This window comes from Chelonia mydas, chromosome 3 (assembly GCF_015237465.2).
Source record: "Chelonia mydas isolate rCheMyd1 chromosome 3, rCheMyd1.pri.v2, whole genome shotgun sequence".
Taxonomy (NCBI): Eukaryota; Metazoa; Chordata; order Testudines; family Cheloniidae; genus Chelonia; species Chelonia mydas.
In genome coordinates, this window is record NC_057851.1 from 186847570 (window position 1) to 186871943 (window position 24374).

The following is a 24374-nucleotide window of genomic DNA, read 5'->3' on the forward strand; positions in this document are numbered from 1 at the left end:
GTCAAGTCCTCTCTATGTCCATATATGCAACACTGTCAGGAATGATTGAGTGCCCCTTCTAGTTCATGTTATCATGCTCTGAACCTAAACCACTAAGGGGCTAAATGACTAACAAGAGAATGACCTGAATGGGTGATTTAGACTAACAACGTACTCAACTCTGCCACTGTAGTTCCTACACCAGGCTTTTTGCTATACAATGACATGTCACTCTTTCCACAACAGAAATATCCAACAGTTGCAAAACATAGTTCCAAATGCAAACACTGCTTGGTTTACAATCAATCAAAATCTTTATTTATAAAAAAATCACTTACCTGGCCAATTCCAATATAAAAAGTATTTCAGTTCAAAACTTCTGCATTTTTAAGGTATCTGTCCTGCCACTGATAAGTTTTGTGGGACATCTCATACCTTCAATCCATGCATGCAACCTCCTCTAACTTCAAGTGGAGTTGTGTACGTCAATTGAAGGAACAACAATGTTTCTGAACGTATGTGAAAAATCATCCTCTTTTCATTAAGAGTTTGCACAGAAAATTAAAGTACACAACTAGCATTTATTGTAAAGGCATCTAAAATATCACAGAGGATATAGAACAAATGCTTTCAAACTGCATAAAACAAACCTTCTCTTCACTGACTGTTTTGTGGCAAAGTGATAATGCTATCCAGAAAATCCAATGTTCCCACTCTGGACTAACTACCCTACTACTAGACATGAGTTTATGTTTTTCATGCACATTTCATGTATTCCCACATGCTGTGTTGCTGCCAATAATTTATGACTGATCTGCACCCGGGCTGCCCTTCAGCATTTTATTTAATCTTTGCAACAGTGATTTACAATGACTCCTTCATTAACACAAAAATCTACATGTGTGTTAACAAGTTTGGAAGAGTCTAAGAAAGAAGGTAAATTTTTTTTGAAAGTTGTGGCTGAATGACTTACAAGCCAGCTGAAGAAAGGCAAAGTAAACCATAAATGATCTGTTTGCTGTTCCCTGCAGCAAACAATTTAGGCAAAATAATTTGTTCTCATGCATACCTTGTTATAAACAATATATTAATTAAAATGTTGGGAAACATTTTCATGTATCACCAACATTCAAATTAGCTGTTCGGTGTTTATCCCACAGCTAGTCCTTTGCATGGCCTGCTCTCTCAGACTTTCAGTGACAACATCCATTTTTGAAACTGCCCTTTTCTGAAAGCCTGTGTACTGTATTTTGGCATTGCTGCCCCTTCAAAAGTCAATGGGAAATCAAACATGGACACACAATTTAAAAAATGCACTTCATCAGCTCTCCAGTTCTGAATATTTTGGGGGAAATTGTCTCCCGAATGAATACCACAATTTAATTGTAACTCCACTGGAGAATTCTCAAACTGGCACCAGCAGTATGACTGCCCTACAACCAGGGGACTTCAGTTAGACGGTATTTTGACCTGCATTTATTTTTTTCTTGCATATAGAGCTTATACAGACATGTGTGACACAAAACCAAAAAAAGAATTTTTCAGTTAGCAGGCAAGCTGGGTACAAAGAGAGACCACAATGTCACTCAGGATAAAAATCTACTAGCATTAGTTTAAAAGCATGCTGTGGTCATCATCTCCTAAAACTTTTCTTAGGCCTTCCTAAACTGACATACTTGTCCATAAAGAAAAGGAGTACTTGTGGCACCTTAGAGACTAACCAATTTATTTGAGCATAAGCTTTCGTGAGCTAGAGCTCGCTTCATCGGATGCATACTGTGGAAAGTTTCCACAGTATGCATCCGATGAAGCGAGCTGTAGCTCACGAAAGCTTATGCTCAAATAAATTGGTTAGTCTCTAAGGTGCCACAATTACTCCTTTTCTTTTTGCGAATACAGACTAACACGGCTGTTACTCTGATACTTGTCCATAGGAAATCATATACTTCAGTCAGATCCTCCATTCATACTTTTCCTTGTTGACTGAAAGGACTGACTTTTTATATTTCTCCTCATAGTTCATGGCCTTCATTCACAGGCTCAGCCTTCTAAGGTTCACCCAACATGAGATTTCTAACAAAGCAGATATATAGCCTTGGAAGAAGAGGTTCAATATCTCTATAGCATACATACGGTAGCTATGCTCATGGAATATTTTTGCTAGCATATGAAAGATCGAAAGCAAAGCAAATGCACCTGTAGGAGCAGGATTTGAAGTAAGGGATGGTATGTGTTGACGTACCAACTGTACATAGCTACACATACCCAGAGCCCCTCCAAAGCAACAATCTTTTACTCAGCCATTATCAGTAAGAAGGAGCCCTGGTTATCTACATAGCCCCTAAAATGGACAATACCACCTATCATTCAATTTAAGGACAACAATACAAATTAAGATATTGATTGGACAAAGGGTGGTGTAATAAATCTACAACAAATAAAGATACTTTCCCCTCTAATGATTTGTAATACTGAAATCCAAATTTGCTTTATGATATTATTATTTTTAGGACAACATTATTTTTTCTTTTTACAGCAAGTATCTGGAAGCACACTTCAGTATATAAGGTATTCTGTATTTTCCTTTAATCAGTGTCTTACAAGGCTGCAAAAAAAAAAAAAATTGATCTCCCAGGTCTGCTGTGAGGTCACAGAAATTGATAACCCTTACAAGCTACGCTTATGTGAGTCTGCCTGTGTCTCACAGATAGTGCACTTTGTAAATTAATCCTCCAAAGGCAAATATATTGTAAGTAGCTTGTTATCTCTAAAGTACTAAATTGAAGAATACATGGGATTATATTGACAGAAATTACATTTTCTGTAATGGGGTTTAATATATCTGAAATCTCTCCGATAGGCTCCTAGTCTCTCTCACCAAGGAGGGTTTGTTAATGTAGGTGCAATGGACATCAAGACAAAATTTATTCACTAAAATGGATTAGGCCATGTAATCAGAGCTTCAGTAATATTAATCTCGGACACTTATTGAATGAAGGGGGAGGGAGAACAACTTTTGTCTGCAAACTGGCACTTCTGACTCCCTTCCCTGCAGTAGGCCTGCAGCTTATGTTGGCAATTTCTGGGTATTACTTCAAAGAGGATAAGGTTTCCCATCATAAACACTAATTCAAAAATATTAGAACAATTAATCAGATATACTTAGTTTCACAGGGTTTTAGGTTTTGATACACTTCAAATGTGACATTTGTTCTGCTCTTTTGTATGAAACCTGTATTTCAATAACCGTATTGTTGTCGTAACAAAGGGTAATAAATCATACCTTTTAAAAATAGTCTTGTTGCCACAATTTTGCACTTAAATGGGAATACTTTTGGCTGATGCAGAAACCCAGCCACAAATAATAAGCAACTTAACATCTGCTTCCAAAACAGCAAAGGTTTAATTTCTTAAAGCCGTCTCTGCTATAACAAATCAAGGGTCCCAACTATCCTTACTTTTAAATTAATAAATTAAACACACAATTTTTTCCCTGTAATACTTCAGTGGGGAAAAGGCAGATTTTTCTTGAAGTTTGTTTCAAGATTTTCTTTTCTTTCTCTCTTTTTTAAAAAACTCAAATTACACTGAGAAGAACCCCAAATAACTTTGTTAGTCAAAAATAATAATTTGATATAAATGGTGATGGACTCAATCAATACAGACTGAAGAAAATGTGCAGAGTGATGTACATCTGACTTAAATTTTCTGGGTCTCAAGTGATTGATTTCTTAAAGGATGGGTATGCAGATAAAATTATATCCAGGGAAAATACAGACATGCATATAAACTGAAATGTAACTATTTAAAGAGCTAGGGAAAGTAAATACTATATGTTTTCTGCAGTACTAAAACTATAGTTCCCATACCTGAAACCATTCTGTAGGCTACATTACATTTGCATCAATAAACTTCCACGGAAAGCAGGCAACTGCAGGGCGTGTCAGCAGAATGCCAATCATTAGAGGCAGGTTGCTCGTGGTCAGAGTACTGGCTGTGGGTAAACACTAAGTAAAATTACTTACCAATTGTTCACCTGAAGTATAGTGAGCCCTGTGTCTTGTGCCAACTGTTTTTTCTGTTCTTCTGAAGGGTAAGGGTGCTAAAAGATACCAAAATAAATATATATATTTAAAATGATGGTTTTATTCACTTTTAATTAATAATAAAGTCTGACGTCTATTATTAAAAGGTGAAAATGCTGAGGTGTGTCACTTTTTGTAATTATTAATGGGCTACTACATCATTTAATTAATGACAGTAAAAGACAGGCCAATTATAAAGATTAGTGAAGTGAAGAAATAGCTGCTTAGGATACTGGCAGTACCTTGATACTCTGTGCGGATATTTGTTGCAGTATCACAAAGTTTTGTGATTGTCTTATGTGAATTACTAAAGTCATGTTACTGAGGGCTTTTTCGGCATTTCACCAAATAATAAAGAAAACATGCACACAATATATATGTAAGCACCACTAGATTCTGATTTAATGAAGGCAAATCTTATCTGTGCCTGAAAATAATTTGCAAATAAGATCAGCATCTCGAACAGCAACAAATGCTGGGATTTTGAACATAGGCCAATATAAGGTCAATGATCAGCACATTTTTGTCTGACATTAACATAGCTGTGCTATACTAATCATGAGAGACAGAACATAAATACTAGTTTAAATGAAGACAATGTTAAAATTAAATCATAAAAGATACATTTCTTGTGAGAACTTGATTGCTTTCTCAGAAAATTCACTTATGTGTGAATACAAATTACTTAATAAGTTAAAAGCAAAAACCACATCCAAGTCTGAATTTAGAAACAACTTTGCCAACGTCATTTTCCTTGATGTTAAAGTGTTAATTGTCCTTAAAGAAAATGAACCAACCCCACAAATATAGCAATTCTCAGGAAGAAATGTCGATTAGGGTAATCTGTTCTGGCCCTATACTTGAGATAACAGTACCACTAACTTGAAATTTAAATGCCGGGACTAACTTCTGGTCCACTACACGATAAAGTTATTTTAAAATTCCAGTAAAATTATTTGATAAAATAGATTTGACATGTCCAAACAGCACGTTAACGGTTGCAACATTCTTTACTGTATTATGCACGCATCCATTTTTCCACAAACATTCCACTGTTTTTTGCGTTGCCATTAGATGTAATATTACAAAAGATGTAAATGAAAACTTTTAAAAAATATAGGAATTTATAACTCAAAATCCAGGGATCTTACTTCTATGATAACTATTGAACATGTTTTACATACTACTCTGAACCACATAACCGGAAATCTAATAGCTATGTTATACTAATTAACATTACTGAATTACCTCATCTTACTAACTATGGACCCTCATAATTCAATTTGTTTTCTCTTGTCAGTTTGTCCAACAGAACAGAAAGCACGTTGCAGTGGACTCTAACACTAACAGAATATGCCTATGACAGAGAAAAATGATTAACTTGACTTTTACCCATCAATGGTAGAATATTATAGTAGACTGAATATATCTTATATACTTTCCAATACCAATATATTTTTACCTTTTGAAAATGCTTCCAGTGCAGCTCCATATTGCTAATTACATCTGAACTACATTTCCATTAATGACAAGTATACTTTTATGGACATAAATATGACAACCATTGAAAGAACATTCATAAAAACTATTTTGAATTGTATTATTTGTTAAATGTGCTGATAGCCGCTCCTTGCCGAGTTTGCAAGCCACCTTTCAGTTCTTTTATGGTCTATGGTCACAGTATCAATGCCATTTAAGTTTAGAGTCAATGTAATTGCTGCTGAAATTCACTTGTGCTTTATTTTCAGAAACATGTTTGTACTTATATACTACGCAGCAAACGGTTGTCCATCAATTTGATCTTAGTCCATTAGAATAACCTGCCCATTCAGCTTGAAATAGCCTCAGTATTCTCTTCAAAACCTTACAGTGAAGATTTGTAGACTTTCATTTTAGTTTTACTTCTCATTTCAACTTTACTATCATAAAAGGATATGCTTTATTTTCTTATTTTGCTTTGTCACCTTGCATGTGATCAGATTTTAAGTAATTGAACAAACGGTGTCTCATTTTATGTAGCAAGCAATAATTACTAGATAGCCTCTAGCTTTTGGAATCGAGAACTCTGTCTCCATTAACCAATTTTCAATTGTTCTGGACTTTTTTCCAAATAGACAAGACCGGATAAGATTAGTCATCAGAATAATACAGCCACTGTATAAATAATTGCTTTAAGTGTATCACAACAAAATTCCTTAAATCATGGTATGTTTAAGGTCATCTGATTTTTTCCATAGTCTAGTTATTGGCTTAATGTAGCATAAACTTTGAATTTCATGAAAAATCTATAATTGTTATAGTCACATGAAAGCCAGGACTTGATGTGGCTAATCCCTCTTAGCCAAAAGTTCACAATGAGGTAGACTTTTTATACTGAGACTCAACATGTTTAAAATATCTTGAACACTGCATCCTTATTATATAAGCTATTTGTGGATACTATGAGTTGTGCCTTTGTAGGCTTAAAAAAAAAAATGACTTGACAACTAATCAACATGCCACAGGCTAGGTTGCTATAAAAACTTTCAAAGCCTTGTTGCATTCCCACCCACCAGGCTAGTAAGGCATATGCTACAGGCAATGGCAGACATCACGTTGCAACAGAGATAAAGGGGAAACCCCTAAGAACTACCATTTTATGAAGAAATAGGAAATTCATTCTGTACTATTGCTGTTAATCCTCTTTTCACATATGTAGCAGTAATAGATAGTTTCCATGAGAGTGCGCCTTTATTAATTTTGGTTAAAAGGGACAAAGACACTCTTAAAAAAAGTCACTTATAAATGTAGCTCTGATTCCCGTTGGCAAATATACCTAACACTAAGATCACTTTGGGATATCAAAGCACCACTGTTCAATAAACAGTGACTTGAGACCTTTACTTTGTTATGTACATTAGCCTCATACCATTATCTCTTAAAAGCTTAATTATTTGCAAACAATTGATCAAGATGTGAATTTGAGAAAGGAATGCTAGGACCACTGGGAGAGCTGCAACGCATTAGGAGAGCAAACAAAATTACCTTTAGATCTTACAATAAGAATTAACGATTGGGACCATATATAGGGCAGTGCAGTAGCTGAAATGTTCTTTCTGGAGTGTTTTCCATTTGATCTACATTAACACCTCAGGAATGAATGAAAGCTATAAAACAGTGATTATGTAGGGGAAGGCTAACCCTCCTTCCCAGAATCAATCCAACACATGTATATTGGGAGATTGCAGACTAGCTTTCCTGTGGAGGCTAGAGGAAAAGGGTGCCTCCAAGAGATATGCTCTAAGAATTATTTTGGGAAAGTTCGATGGTCTGTGTTATGCAGAAGGTCAAACAAGATAATCACATTGGTCCCTTCTGGTCTTGGAATTTATGAAAATAGGTAGCTAGTAGGGAAACAGAAATTCAGAAGAACTCAGGCTTACAACAAATAAGGGCTAAGGCATTACTGTAAAATAACGGGGCCAAATTCTACTTTTTTCTATTCAATAGGTTGCAGCAGTGTTACAGCACAACATTTGGCCTATCTGAAACCTATCACTTGTTCCTTACTATAAACCTAGTACTGAAATGTGGATTGACACTATTAATGTGTTTTTGCAGCTCTGTGGTATTACTTGTAATAATGATTTAGTACAGAAGTGATTGCTTAATAATCCCATCTGAGTCTGCATGCAAATGCAAATTTAACCCTAGGGGATTTGCCCAGGGCAATATAAACAGTTAAAGAACATTTGAAAAGGTAAAAAATAACTTACAGAATTTAAGTCAGAGCAGTCATTTTAGCAGTAACAAAGCAATGAAACTGACAGAGAGAAAAATGTAATTTTCCATTACGTTCTCTGTGAACAGTTTAATAAAACTGTACTTAGAGAGTAGCATTCTGGATAGAAAGTGTTGTTGTTTTGTTTTTAAAATGCTGCAGAGAACTTGTTTAACCAAACAATCAATAAGACTTATTTATTCTTTGACTACAGTCAGTGGGTAAAGAGAAACTCTACAGTAAATACAGATGGAAAGTGTCCAGACCCATATCTTAATGATACTCCTTGTCCAAATGTACTCCTTTCATCAAATTTTCCACTACTGACTGCAAATGTGGATGCCAGGACAGTGATACACTTTATCTTATCTGCCCTGGTAACCAAGTATCAATAACATTCCCTCCCTCATTGCTTTGCCCACTATAACAGCACATTGTAATGGTTGCAGAAAAATGGAAAATAATCCTGTACAGAGCTTGCTGCTGAGATAATGGAAGGCTAAGCTGTCCCTTCTCAAACCCCAGATTAGTAATTTCTTGTGACACAGAACTGCCTCTATACCCAAACTGCAAAACAGCTGTAACAAAGCACAGAGATAGAAGCAATTTTCAAGCAAAATGTTATATGTTATATTTTAAAAGGTATGGGAATAGGCACAGGAAGAACTGATCTAATATGAGGAGTTATGGCAACTGTCCAATATAATAACCCTTATCAAAGCATGTTCTGTTGCTTGGTTGAATATGGGAGAACAATTTCAGAAGTTCTTTTATCCTTTTCCTCCAGTCCTCTGCCTCCTCCACAGCTAAGTTTAATGCATTTATAGAAGATGACCTTGAGCTAAACTCTGGTATGTGATGGAGAGATACTTACTCCCCTCAAAAAACTCCCCCTCAAAAAAAAAAAAGTCTACCACATGGACTTTCACTATATTAACCATAACATTCCTGTATTATGCTATAAAATGTTCTAATGAAATGTTTTTGAATGTATATATAGTTTTATTTTAAAGATTCTTGCTCAGCTATATTACGGGTCTAAACCTAGCTGTTCAATTAATAAACAGAAGAAGTAGGTGATCTGGATAATACTGACAAATTACAAATCAGTTTTATATTTAACTTTAAATCTTGTTTAATCAAAACTTTATCACATTAAAAAATTTGATACCGGGGGGAGGGGGAGCGGTTATATGTTGTACACGTGAATTGTTTATATTGTTCACAATTAAATTGATCTATGATACGTTTAAAAAAAAATCCATAATGCTTCCTTATTGTATTTCAGCTTTATGAATTAGTTTTACTGTTTCAGTGAATGCTTTTTTGTCTCCTGACTGCACATTATCAAAGAGACACTTTGTGCCTGCTATTTGCATTACAAAAGCAGTGCATGGTGTAGTCTAAGAACATAGCTTGAATTTATAGTAGTTGAGTTCTGTATCCTCATACATGCTGGAATCAAAAGAATAACTAGGGTGTCTACACTAGCAAAGTAGCCAAAAGCATTTGGAATACTATCAGTAAAGTCACAAGATTTCAACCTGCTTTCTTAATTCTCAAACAGTGTATTCAGATTGAGCAATAAATAGAATGCATTTAGACACAGTTTGCTCATTTTTCAATGAGTCGGTGAATTAGTTTGTAGATAAGTCCTATTCAGTAGCGGCTCTAAGAAGTTGCCAAGTTGAGGTGTACAGCTATTAAAATCAGCTGGGAAGCTGAAAACTAGATCTTGTTTGTCACATGGGAATGAGCTGCACATCTAAGGAAAAGCTAAACATTTTACAGCAATCGCTTTATTCTAAATACATTCACAAGGATACAAAAGAAAACCTTTTACAACTTTCGCACAACCAGTTACAAGTTTAGCCCTGTAAATCGGCTCTACATATTGTCTATTTGATTTATTATTTAAAACTCATTTATTGGTTTTTCAATACATAAAACACATGTAGTGAGTAAACATAATAGAAGGATATATTCATATTAAATACATAAAGAAGACCTAGTCATCCTTTAAAATTATACACACACACACAAGCTTAACAAGCTAACCACTTCTCAATGTCATTTTAAGAACATTATTATTAAATTCCTGCACTGATAGTTATTGAAAAGTTAACTGTAAATGCAAAATCAAAAGCCATATTTCCTTTCTTTAAAGTTAAAAATACATAAAAACATGCAATATCTGAAGTAACTGTGGTACGTCTGCATATTTTACAATGTAAAGTGATACATTGCAGTTTGGCTTCTACTACATTAGAGAATTCCTAAGGGACAGATTCTGAATAACAACTTACTCCACAAAAGGTCCTATTGATGCCAGTGGGAACCACTCAAGGAGTAAGGTACCATTCAAGGTGAGTAAAGGTATCCAGAATTTGGCCCTTAGTAAGGAAAATACACCATATAAAGTATCTGAACATCAAAAAAGGAGACCTAGTTTTGTTTGGGGAAGAATGGGAATGGGGGCAGACCTATACTGTTCAGTGGACAAGTTGCATTTTCCTGAGAAAATATGCCCTCCTTGCTCTATGATTCTCTCTTTCCATTTCCCTTTTGTAGAGAATTTCTTGCAAGAGCTGTCTATGAACCTGTTTTGCCATACACAAACGTGAGTATCCTCGCCAGCATTCAAGGAGAGATATGGTATGGCTTGGGACACTCTGCCAATACTTTTCTGGTGGCCTGCATCAATTTATGCGGAATGCAAGCATTCATTAAGGGGGAGAGGGGGGGAGAAGAGGTGTGTGTGTTTGGGGCTGGGTGGGAGCGGGGGAAGTTCAGCTCATCCCCTACACAGGATATTATAGGAGCCAGAGAGTGAGTGAGTACAAAATGTCAGAAATGTGAACAGGAAGCAGTAATACAGTAAAAGCCAACCTGTTCTTCAGGCTGCATTTTCACATTCTGTACACAGTAGGCATCTGCTTGATTGGACAGTGTTCGATTATATATATTACAATATATTTTGTTAATTCATTACAGAAGTAATTCCTTGCTATTTTGTTAGTTTAGTCTATATGATATTATATTGCGGTGATGGACTTTCCCTTTCTGAAGTCCAGGGTGTTTTTTTTTTTAAACATATCAATACTGTACAAAAGCCAACTGCATTAGAAGATAAATAGCTTAGGACAAAGTAATATGAAAAGGTGCATCCTTAAAATAAGTGACATTATCTTAATTATAATGTAGTACAAACAGCAGTGAAATATTACATGAGTGACACTGAAATAACAGAGTAAAGGCATTACCTAACTTCCAATCCAATTATAACTAAAATTCACATACTTAAAAGCAAGCTTTTTAATTAGTCCAACTTCACATCAGAAAGCTAATCACAGATCTCAAAAGGTTAAATCCATCTTCGAACAGTGCTCATAAAAATCTGCTGTCTGCCCCCACCTTCTTCCAAGTTAAAAGCTCCTGTCAAGGAGGAAAAATCCACAACTCTAACAGAATGTTTCTGTGAATGTTGTATAAATAAGTAGTACACAGAAGAACCAAACTCCATAAAAGTCTTCTGTTGTTTTGTAGGGTGAGTCTGAGGCAGATTAATTCAGGTAAATATCTCCTAACTAGCAGCCTACTCTTAGTAATAATTCACTGTCCTTATCTGCATTAAATGACTTTATAACAGGTAGGCTTGGAAATATTCCAGTGTCTCTGGTAAATGATAGCAATGGAGGTGGTAATCCCAAGAAGCTTTTGCCAAACCTCTATTTGTGTTCTCTGCTTTCTGTCTTGCTGTGTTCTGTATTTCAAAGCCTCTCTCCTTATACTGTGGATAACAAGCTCCTAGGCACACCTTATTGGGTCACAAGATTACAGTGAAAGAACACTAAGGGGGTGTGTTCTATTCAACAAGTTCCCTTACCTAGGAGTTCCCCCCTCAGAAAGTAGCACAACTGTCTTAAAGAGATAACACTTCATAGTACACAGCGTAACAACTGAACAGTTTCAAAATATTCTCTCAAACTCAACTGCCTTCTCTTGCACAGCACCCAAAAGGTTTTACAAACAGATTTACAAATGCACACACACAGCTGACCATCTAAAATGCCAACATAAAGAGGTTTTACATTTACAAATTTTCATTAGAAAAAGTACCATGGAAGGAGATGAAAAATAAAGCTGCTATTTTGAAATGTTTCTTTGTTAGCATCAAAAGTCCTTGAACAGATGCCCTGTCCACCATTAAATATTCACAAGATATCCTTGTAAAAGAATAAAGAACACACAACGTATGGGCAAAAATCACAATGTGTTCTTCATAAAAGAAAGATGCATTTAAAGATCCAGAAAAACCTAGAGAAACAGCACTGTTCCCAATATAACTAAAGACTCTTGGAACTGGTACACATTCTCTGGCGTTAATTTTCCCACTTAAATTACAGTGATGGTGTAGCCTCATCTCATTAGAGATCATTGTCCCCAGTAGACAGTTGTGTTTATGGGGGATTCTTGCTGTTCCACACCTGCTGCTCAGGTTGCTATGTGATAAAGAGTGCATACAAACAGCAGACTTGAGCTTGCTGGACTGCAACTGATGAGCCCAGGCTAATTCAGGGGTGATTATGTAGTTTACTGGACCACTAAACCTCTTTAAGCTTGTAATTACTGCCTATTTGAGTAAAGAACATTCAAAAGCAATTCACTGCATCATGCCTGCCACAGCTGGAAGCAGGCTGCCAGCAGTCTGTGGGGACATTAAAATCTACAGGGACAGGGATTCAAGCACAGCTAGTAGGCACTAACAGCAGCTTCAGCAGCCAAGTGTGTTCACATTCCATCTCACCTTTTCTGACCAGGCATACCATTAAAGGTGCAATGAAAACTATAGAAAAGCAATAAAGATGACAAATAATGGTATATAATTGAAAGAACTGCATTTTAATGACTTTTCCCCTTATATCAGGCTAATTTTTTTAAGCTTTTTTGTCATGCTAAGGGGGAGGTGGGGATGCTTTTTACAAAATCCATGACATGGATTTAGAATGCTCTTGTTTCCAAGTATTTTTTAAACAGTTTTAGAAACAAAAAGTGCCTCTTGTTTGTAATTCTAAAATAAATGTGAAATCAGCCCCCATTATGATTTTCTAGCAATGTCTGTGTACAAATGATTTCCATTTGAGATATTCCAGTTGTGAAATTAATTTAAACAGAACCACACAATAACAATGATATTTTTTACTTATACAAATTCATCTTTTGCCTTGTGCTTTGCAAACAATTAATCAATCCTCATAAACAGCACTTCTCAGCAAGGAGTATTACTCTATCCACTCCAACCGTTCAAAAAAAACACAAATCAGGCCCCCCACATCATGAGAACACTCTAAAAATAACAGACTTCAGATTCTTTTTATTTACCTTCAGGATTTTGAGCTTTTAGGATTCACATTTTCGATCTTCTCTAAGAACTTATTTTTCCTTTTAAATGAGAAATGAAATTCTCATGTAATCACCTGACTTCAGGAACTGGGGATTTAGGAAAAACACCAATTATCGTGAGACTTGGGGAAAACGTCACAAGAGCTGGCAACACCATGTATTTTACACAGAAATAAACTGAGGCACAGAGACACTGAGAATCTTTCCTGAGGTCACATAGTAAGTCAAGGGCAAAGCCTCGAATAGAACACAAGTCCCTGACCTGTGCAAGTGGAATTTTGCACCTGTGTGATGCTTCTTTGACTTAAACAGGACCTCCGTCTGGGCCCACGTGTATCCGACTGCAGGACTGGGGACGTAGACTCTCAAGTCCCCTGCTCTAACCACTTGACAATATTGCCTCACACAATAATATTTTGGTGTTTGAGGTCAGACTAGATGATCTAATGGTCCCTTCTGGCCTTAAAAATCTATGGAAATGTTAATTAAGTAAAAGTGCATCTCACACTTGCATGGAATTTACTCTAAAGAAACAGATATCAGAATTCATCAGTATCATTCTCATTCTTGCTAACCATCACAGCTGCTTCATACATGTGTGTTTGTCTGTCTAACAAACCAAACAAAAAAAGAAAACCCATCACATGCTTTTTTCATGGCTGTTGATGCAGCTGTCACGTGGCTGTAAATAAATTAAAGGGGTCTGGACCTTAATGAAGGTGAACCAGTTTCTCTTTTCACCTAAGCTTTTTCTCCCTTCTTCTAAAATGTCTTAATACATTCTAGCCACAGGAAGAAATATTTATTATATAAATATTTCTTACTGTGGATAGAGAGAGCAAAGCAACTCTTGTTGCCAAAAACCAGCTATTAAATGATAATATAAAAACATTATGGAAGTTTATTCTGAAAAAGAATGTAAATTCCAAGGAGCCAAAAGCCACAGCAATTCTCTGACTACTCCATTCAAGTTCCAAAGATCTAGGAGCTTATAGGTTATCCAGATACCATTCTTATTAATATTCATTAGGTAGGTCTACTTGCATTTTCATAAGCTGTGAAGGTAGCACAAGAAACAATCAGAATTCTTTAACACAGAGGCATTATCAATTCAACATCTGCCAAATAGGTAGTATACAGATCTGAAGTTGAAATTCAAATACAATTTACCTGTACTAAAGCTGGTTTTCATGAAACTGTTCACATTCCGATACAGGGCAAGCTATTTAAATGTTCTCTCTTCTTATTCACCTACAATTCAGCTTTTACATCTCTGATAGTTCATTCTCCAGTATTTTTACCTTTATCACTAGATTCTCTCATAAATTCCATTCTTCATACCCTAGCTAATGAGTTTTCTTCGCTTAAAAGTAGATGTCCCATTTTTATAGGGACAGTCCAGTTTTTTGGGACTTTTTCTTATATAGGCACCTATTACCCACCACCCCCATCCTGTTTTTTCACAGTTGCTATCTGGTCACCCTAGTTAAAAGGCTTTAAGTTTAGTTATATTGCATATATGAATAATACAGTCAAGTTTAAACTGTAAACTTAACTAATCAATTCTGCTTTCTGATTAGAGAATTTATCTACACAAACTTATGGTGTAAAATCTCTGATGGATTCAGGGTGCAGAACTGTGTGCAGTTTTTGATCAGGGCTGGTTAATTTTGTAACTTACATTTACTAGGAGAGAGATAAATTTACAACTCTTAAAAGGAAAAAGTGCTCTAGTTAATTGTTTATCCTAATTATCAAAGGACTCTAGCAGATAATATTAATGAATTTAGATGTAAAAGGGACATGCTTTTACAGAGTAATAATACTCCTAGCTAGACCTACTGAGACAAAACAAGGGATGGAGGAAACCTTTGGTTCTCTTCCTCCCCACATTTCTAGTTCCATCCTTAAATTAGCAGCAGATGTGTTTGTTCACTAGACCACAATGTATTGATCCATATGATTTATTAAGAACATTAATTGTATGAAAGGCTTAGACTTGAGAAGGGTTTATGGGATCTTATTCCTCTGGGCTGGGGACATGCTTGGACTCTTTGGAGCCCTCTCTAAAGAACCAATCCATTTCCTGCTGAAGTCAATGGGAAAACTCCCGAAGACTTCAAATGGATTTTGATGAATCTTTATGGGCCAAACCCTATTGCTCTTACTAACACTGTGTAGTACTTTGGATTTCAGTGAGACTGCTTGTGGAGCGAGGTGCTTACTGTGACTAAGGGAGGCAGAATTTGCACAATGAGCAGTTACACTGAAGTCAATGGAATTATTGGTAGGGTGAAATCCTGGCCCTATGGCAGTCAGTAGCCATTCTCATCAGTTAAATGGAGCCTGGTGGATTCCACCCAGAATACGTAAAGTTAAATATCTCCTTAAGTCTTTGCAAGATCAGGGCCTAAATGAGAATCTGATGCTGAATGATCCACGGAAAGGCATTGACAATGATCTCAGTGGAGGCCTCTTTCCTACCCTCCGAGTAAGAGAAAACGGGTCACATATACAGCCACCTAAAGAGGATTGGCGGGGGAACTGGAGAACCCCAGTACCAAAGGAAACAGTCTACAAGACCCTGTTTTGAATGGTTTTCAGTCAGGGGCCAGACACACCAACAACAAACCACACTTGGATGCCTAGGTAAGTACCACCATTATATAGGCAATCAAATTTTCAAAGAGAAACATTTAGATTTAATATAGCTTTCAGCACATTTATATGATATGATATCCATTAATAATTCAGGAAGATAACAACACATTAATTTATTTTGTCAATACTAAGCTTGAAAAACTTGCATGCCTTTTTTCCTCTCTTGACCAGCACTCCACTTTCATTTACAAAGACCTGAATGAAAGTAGCTAAAGACCAAAAAAAAAAGTCACCATTAACAAGTCATAAAGTAATAGGGAGACCAGGTACATTTGATCTTGTTGCATACATGAACCTTTCTCAGATGACTGCTCCAATTAAAAAAATGTAAAATTCTATCATTTTGATTATACCAAATGATGAACTTGATTATTATATGCATATATTTTGTTTAATGGCTTCATTTATTTTAATAACAAAGAGACACTAGATCTTTACAGATGAAAGTTTTATTTCATGGCTTCAGTGCAACTGGGATTTTAAAAATCTGTGATATTAACCAAAATGGGATAATGGATGTTCTCAGGGGCCCCACTTTATAACATTTTATGCAGGGCAAAACTGCGTGAGAAATAACAAAAATGTTGTTTACCCCTATTTTAAAGAATGCAGTCCTGGCTGTAGCGTCAGAGGCTCTGCAATTGTTTTTCATTTCCTTCTCATGTTTCTGAATGGTACATCTTCAGTAAAATGTGGCCATAGAAACACTGTGACAAAGGAATTAGCTCCCTAAAGAGTTATAAGAAGTGTACTGAAAGACACTGTTCGCAAGATTTTGGGGAGACAAGAGTATGATTGCAATACACTTGCTTTATCTGTAACAAACTGCCTAGAAAGTTTTGTTGGCAACAGCAAATTGCAAGAAGGTTAAATCCCACTTGAGATCTACTGATGAAAAGCACTAGATAAGAGGTAGGCATTATTATTAAATTTTTAGGAGAGTTAATTCCTAATGATAAATCAGAAGCACCTTATCTAAACTTGATCATAGATTGTACCATTCTAAGTAACTTCTATCTATTCACTTTTTTAATATTAAAAATGGTTCATATGCTTCTCAGAAATGTGTGTGAAACATTAAAGTTGTTTGTTGTATCACAAACAATAAAAAAAATACACTTCTTGTAAAATCAGGCCAAAAAAAATAAAAATAAAAATAGCATCTACATGATAAATGTTTTATAGAAGGTATCTCCGCCCAAGATGGCAGCTCCTGATTAATGGCTGTATCATCCTTGGCTCCACTGCAGTGAGGCCCCGGGTCTGATCTGACAAACATCCCCTTCGTCTGCAGCCAATCACCAGATGTAAGCACATAGTCCCTGTCAGGTTGACATATCATTCCTACGACAATGTCAACGAGTATTAATGTTCAATTATCTGTCCTAGAAATAACCCTCGCCTTTATGCATTGTGTAACTGCACGCGTGGCACTGTGGTAATCCAAACGACAAGGGCAGAAATGCCCGCAATAACCCAGTAGCTGTGAGTCGGCTTTCCAACATTGTGATGACATTGCCTTGCGGTATTGAATGGGGGACTTTTATTTTCTTTGGGGGGGGGGAATTCATGTTTGAAGGACCCCAAAGACCTTTATTACCCTCTTAGCATGTTTGCATGTAAGTAGTTCTTGCAAGCCCAATAAGCATGCTTCAAACCACTCATATTTTGATTTCACTACTACACAGAGCCACTTGGTTTTTATGTAGGACTATAAGCTGTTGATTATTTTGCAGTGTCTTTTTATTTCCTATACTCAGGTGTATATCATTTACCATCAAACAAAAGTGACAATAACAGCATCTTCTAGTGCTGTGTCAAGATCAATTCAACTCCAAACAGTAGAGCTAAACCAATCTGTCCAAGAGAAACATTATGGGAAGCGGTAGTTAAGGAAAGTTAAAAATAAGACCTCCAGCAGAGGGATGATTTAAGAAATATACACAGGTTCATTCCACCTGATGTCTCTTACTACTGTTCAAATATTAAAATTATTGATCACTTTAAGTCTAGACCAAATTCACATCCAGTTCCCAGAGTAAAGACCTTGGCAAATGTCCCTTCCTTTAAATCAGTGTTATGCCACAGCATTTTTTATTCTAATAGGCTGCAGAACAGTTTGTAAAATTTTTGTTACTCTGGCACATTTTCCTTGAACTAACATTCAAAGGTTATCAGCTGTAAGTTATGCTTCCTAAATCTTCTTATAGAACTCACAGTCAGAGGGAGGGAGGGAGGAGGAGGAAGTTCAGTGATAAGTAGTGCCAGCTCTAAGATAAAGAGTCCTCTACATAATCTATGTTTATTTAGACAACCATCTAACCACAGTACAGATTTAAAGAACCCAGGTGGTATGGTTAATATAATAATATAACTACTCCTCTCTCATCAGGGTTCTATTACATTTCTACAGCAAGTGAAGTATGGTCAAATTCGCAATGTAAGCAACTGTACAAGTTTAAATATCAGGGTTTTCTGTAATAAGGAACAATTTAATCTGTAAATATAAATTACTGGAGACTTTGGCCTAAGGAGTTCACTGTATCAATTTAACATACAATGAAGATCCTATTTGGAAATATTTCCATCAAAGGTTATTCAAAACACATTGTAATAAACATATTTACCATATGATCCCACTGAATTAAATTATAATAGAATCTCAAGTTTATATACAGTACTGCCATTCACCATAAAGGTGCTTTACACACTATAAAGAATCACTTATATGGCATCACCTCAGTGGACGGACGGACGGACACACACACACACAGAGTGTTGACAGGAATCAATCCACACAACAGTGAAAGCACACCTCTACAGAGGAATGCGGCAACTATCTTAGCAGCATTAGTGAAATAATGCAAAGCACTTAACGTCAGGACATAAGGAAGAATACCATAACCCCTGTAGCCAAAGGATGATTTAATCTACACATTCAGCAGTAATATCAAATTACAATGTAAAGTTTATAAATAGCAAATTAGTTTATGACTCAATTTCTCCTGTTATTTGAGCCCAAACTAACTTGCCTCCTATGTATTCAAAATATTTCCCCCCCCCTTTGATAATTCACCCCACTGTTTACTCAGTTACTTTATGTCGGTGGAAGTGATGAATGTTGCTGAGTGCCAGTTTTTTTGGTCCAAGATGAATAACCCCAAGGAGCAACTTACACTGAGTCCCAGGCTCCTGTCAGCTTCATAATTGATGATGTTTTCCCTGAAAGGGGTGGGGGATTGGGACACATTAGGGCTCAATGGGGGAAGTAAGCTGAGTGAATTGACTCAGCAGCTATGTCTTTTGACGATGGTTCCTAATACGTATAAACTTATTACTGCCAAATGTACTTTAACATGGGGGGGGGGGGAATCAATCTATTTAAATGTAACAATGTAATACCTGAAGTTTAAAAAAAGTGAACTTTTGTACTGGCAAGTGTGGAAGAACATTTTAGTCAACTCTGTTCTTTCTGAAGTGCCATTTGCTACTAAACTAAAAATGAATTTACAAATGTAAAATACAAGGACTTAAGAGGACTAGCACAAAATGATTGCTATAAAGCCAATGTATCTCTTTCTAATCTTGTTCTCAAATGTCCCATGACTTTTATAACAAAGATGTGCATGGAAATGCGCATACTGTATTTCAAATGTAGATTTTATGTCAGCATATTTTTATAGCAATTCTGAGAGCAGTTGCTCCACTTCTTATCTATGCAATCTGGAAGTAAAGCAGGCTCCCTGCCAAGTCACTGACAGCATATCTTGCCCAGGTTGCCATGGGTGACTAGTGAGTTGACAACCTAGGGATCCAGCAAAGAACAGCCACTGACTAATGGCTTCTAGATTCCCAGTGACCTTTGATCTTTAATGGTCAGGACAAAAACAAATGATCTAGTTCAGGAGGCCCCCCTCAAACATGTATTTTAAGAAAGCAGTTATCAGATAAACAAGGATTGATATGTTTGCTGTATCTACAGCAAAATGAAAATGCTCAGATCTTTACCTTCACACAATACAGAAACAGAAATGTGAGCACATAAAAATGGACTTCTCACAAATATATTATTTCATTTGTCACACACAAAATAAATCAAGAAAATCAATTGCTAAGACTAATAAGGTTTATAAAAATAACTAAGAAAATACAGGCAATTTTCTGTCACTGACACAAAAAGTTGCCAAGGTTGGCAACTGTGCTAGAAGCAATTGCACCATGTATCCAAAATCTGTGCATAGTTTCTGTCATTAGAGATTTGGTGCTATTCTGACACCAAGGGCTATCAGCTCTAATATGCTACAGCAAAGAGGCTGGCGGCTATAGTAACCATAGAGCATGCTGTCCGAACCTTAATGATAACTTTCATCACTGCATATTGTCACCATAGCAATGAAGCTAGATGTGGGCAAATGACAAGGTTCTGTCACCAGCTCCATATTACACAGCCTGGGCCTGACAGCCTTCAGGACTATTCTCTCATCCATCCTCAATATGCAAATACATTTTCAACAGGCCCAAAAGTAATAATCTGTCCTTCTGCAATGTCATCATTTTACAGGAGCTACCAGTAGTGGCGTGCAGTTGTTAGACCCAATGAAAACATTTTGTTTCACTCTCTGGTCAAGCTCTCACATTTTTGGAAAATGGAAGCAGAAAATAAAACTAACAAATATTTGAAATATGAAAGATGCTGCAAAGAACAGAAGTGTGGAGGAGGGCTGGGGGGAATGGAAATTGATAAATACAGTAAGTGCCACTGGAATGAAGTAGCATTTGGATTCTGTATCAGTGTCCGGTGGGAATTTAACGGTTAATTTTCTTTGGAAGAATCTTAGCAATAGGCATGCAACATATTGTGATGATCTAAAACTGTATTTAATATTTATATTATATATGTATACAAACTTTTATACACTGCTACTTGCATGGACAGAGAGATTTGGGAGGAACACAGGATAACCGGCATTGCACGTCAGGCTGTCAGTGGATCTCCCCCTAAACATTCTGTTCTGTCCTCACCATTGCATCAGTGGTGCCACCACAGTTTTACATTATTCTTCCAAGAGACTGCACAAGCAGGACAGTTAACTTTGTCTCCTTCCCTGCTGTCATACCTAGAAGTAATTCTGGAAGTAACAAAAGTCTTTGACAACAATACACTCACATTTAGAGGTATTCTACTTAGTCACCCTATCTGAACTTCATCTCTGCTTAGAAGATTCCACTCAGGGTCAGTTCCTGCTCACCTTACTTATATAAGTAACCCCACTGATATCAATGGGAGTACTCACATGAGTAAGGTGAGCAAGCTATAGCCCTCCGCGATTAACTTCTTTAGCCCTTTGTAGCATATATTTCAATTAATATCTTGTTTTGTGTTTAGAGTCATACAGAATAATCTGATTTAATGTCGTTGTTCCATATATTGCATAAACTCTTTTGACATTTAAGCCATCTTTTAATTATTCTTAATTCAGACTCACTTACATGTGATATTTATTAGTTAACACATTCACTATACCCCTTCAGCGTGCAACACACTTGCTTTTCAATTGCAGGTTTATAAAAAAAAAAGTTCATGCAGTGAATTTTCAAAACAGATGTAGCGTACCATAGAAACAACTAAGCAACCAATCTTCCAGGACAAATGTAACACAGAAGAACAACTAAACTGAAACAAAAATTCCACATATACTTTAAAACATTATTGTCTGTAATTTAATATAACAATATTTCTAGGCCTATAACCTTGCACACAGAGGCAATTTCCCAAGCATTAATACTTAAATGGGTCATACGCACCACATCTGTCATTCTGTCCTGAAGTCTATGAGGCACAACCAAGACTCTGCAAGCCTATTGATTTTTCTAGCATTTGCTTTAATTTACTTAACCATTGAGAAATCCATCAGTACATAAAGGGCAACTGTCCATTACTGCCTCATTTGCAGACATTCTTTCCCTTCATTTTTTGGTAAATATTACCCCTTAAATTGCTGTGCGTTTACAGTGTAAAAATGAATCTGAAAAGTGCTCACACCTGTTTCTGTTCAGTAGCTGCTGAACTGAGGTATATGCAATGTGCTTAAAGATAGAATAAATATCTAGACATTATTACATCTGTGTGCAAAGGGTGGTAAATTAGATCCTAATTACATTAACAGGGATTCTGCCTCCCAGCTTAAATTTTACATGAGCACTCTGTAAAAATCCAAAAGCTCTGCTGTGGTTTCTTTACGAGCTGGTGATTACAGCTACTTCCTATGCGGTCACTAAATATTCTGTTTACAAATAAATGAAGAAGCTTTGAGCCAACTTGCCAGGGTAATAATCCATTCCGCCCCCCCCCCCCAGCAAACCTTCGCCACATAAGCATGGCAACAATCAGAAGCCCTGGCTTCATCTAATTACTCTATCACATAATTTCACAAATTGCCTTTTCACTGGGGAGCCAAGTGCAAAACACGCTCACAGTGGGATTTCAGGCAGCAGCTTTCATTTACTACTCATTTCTTGTTAAATTAAACACAAAAACACCAGTTGTGCGAAAGAAGTCAAAAAGAATGCTTGCAAATGAGCCAGACAAGTGTATCTCACATTTATACCATTCTCACAAAATAGCTCATTGGCAAGCTGTATTTTTAATGGCACGGTTATATCCTTTAACCCTCTGAAGTTCTTGTGTATTTCTACAGCAAGCATTTGCACTTCTGAAAATCAGAAGCACAGAGCCTTATAATCTAGTCAAACATACCATTTAAACTAATATCAACAATGTAAAAATTGCAACAGTGGATGCATGTGTCCTATTGGCCAGTATCACAAATGTTTTGTTAATAACCTAGAGTGGTTAATATCCTGCAAATCCCCTCCCTGTAGCTCTGTCCTACACTTAACAGAATTTAAAACATCTCTCCTATGTAACAGCTACAGCACTGGTAGGGCCAAATTATGCCCTGATTTACACTCCATGTAGCCCCATCAACTGCAAAAGGGTTTTTACAGGGTATAACTCAGGGCAAAATTTGGCTGCTGAACTCTAAGGACCACTGCATTATACCAATTTTATGTAAAGGACAATAAATCTAATAAATAAATCTAGCTCATCAAAACTTTATACTATATAATACACACAATTCCTACTTCATATAGGGCCCAACTCTGCATGGTGCTGAGAAGCCAATGGAACTAGAAGGCATTTGGGCCTCCCCTTACTAATTAACTGAATCTTAACAAGACAGGATTCTAGTTGAAAAATAAAGAACACAAATTATTTTGAAAATTATTGCTGTGAGTGTCCCATTGCCAGGGCACATGAACTAGAGGTTACATTACTAGAAGAGGACACTTTACATAAACATGTACAAAACTAAACACCGCCATTTGTAATTAAAGCCATTGCTTTTGTAGCACTAGAGCCAGTAGGTCAGGTACCGTTTTACATCACAAATCAGTCCTTTATGCATGTAGATTTGCCAGCATTATCTGCCCAGGGACAAGGAAACATTAGCAGCAGCTGTCTGTGCGCTTCTACACTGAAAATTCTATTCACACAGACAGGTGGAGTAATTTAAAAGCCAATGTGGTGCAAGTTTGATGTGACTAATGCCACTGTATACTAGAATGCCACCAGTACTACGGTTTATGAAAACATTACTAAAATTATATTTTATTCATAAGAATACTAAGATTCTAGTTATCAGCTTTAAAATGATCCTACCCCAAAGCTGTGGTTAATAATCCTCCAGGGTTTACAACCTGCTGCACTGAAGAAAATATAGCTGGATTCCAGCTTGGTGAACAATTGTATCTTCACAGTCTACTGTACCTTCTTCAATAAGACAAACTAGAGACGTAGCTCTCGGGCTTACCTGCCACACAGCAGAAAAAACCTTAAGGAAGGCTGTCTGTTATCCAAACACTATTTGGCTTTAAGGCCCAAATCCTATATCCACTTAAGGGGGTCCAAGGTCTGGGTGGCAAAACCTGATGGTTGTATCTAGGTTTTTCTTCTCTTCTGTAACTGTCCAGGTAGGATGCAAAGTCAGTATCCCCTCTGAGCTCATGGCAGGTAAGCACTAAAACTCAATCAGGGGGGTCTTCTAATTATCCAAAGCCATCTAGAAATTAGGGTATGTTCAGGTCCATTGTCAATACAATCATTAGCCAGAGACCTCAAAAGTCTGGCAGAATTTAGCTGACCTGAATCATACATCTCCCCGCTCTTCTAGTCATGGATTGTTCCACTTCATCACTGCTGTCTTGAGAGAATGTTGTGGACCGAAGGAGTCCCTTGACATCAGACACTGTCTCCCTCCCCAACTTTTAGGAAATTTTTGAAACCTGTTATTTCCAAAGCCATTTCAGGCATGATCACGTTTGGCCCCACAACTCCATTTTTCTCCTGTGTTAAACTCCCTCACAACGTTTTATTTACCTACATTCTAAGAGGGGCTTTGTTTTTGAAAAAAAAAAAAATCAGA

At 36.6% G+C, this 24374-nt stretch overlaps 1 protein-coding gene across 5 annotated transcripts in view; it reads right to left on the reverse strand.

Annotated features, from left to right (window-relative positions):
• The window catches only part of MEIS1 (Meis homeobox 1), a 124177-nt gene that overhangs the window by 21952 nt on the left and 77851 nt on the right, over window positions 1-24374 (reverse strand). For all 5 annotated transcript variants that reach the window (XR_006289937.1, XM_027825323.3, XM_037896035.2 and 2 more), the window contains one exon: window positions 4005-4081. Coding sequence is in view for 4 of the 5 variants with exons in the window: in XM_027825323.3 (XP_027681124.1) it covers window positions 4005-4081 (77 nt within the window). In the remaining variant the exon portion in view is untranslated. The remainder of the gene's footprint in view (window positions 1-4004; window positions 4082-24374) is intronic.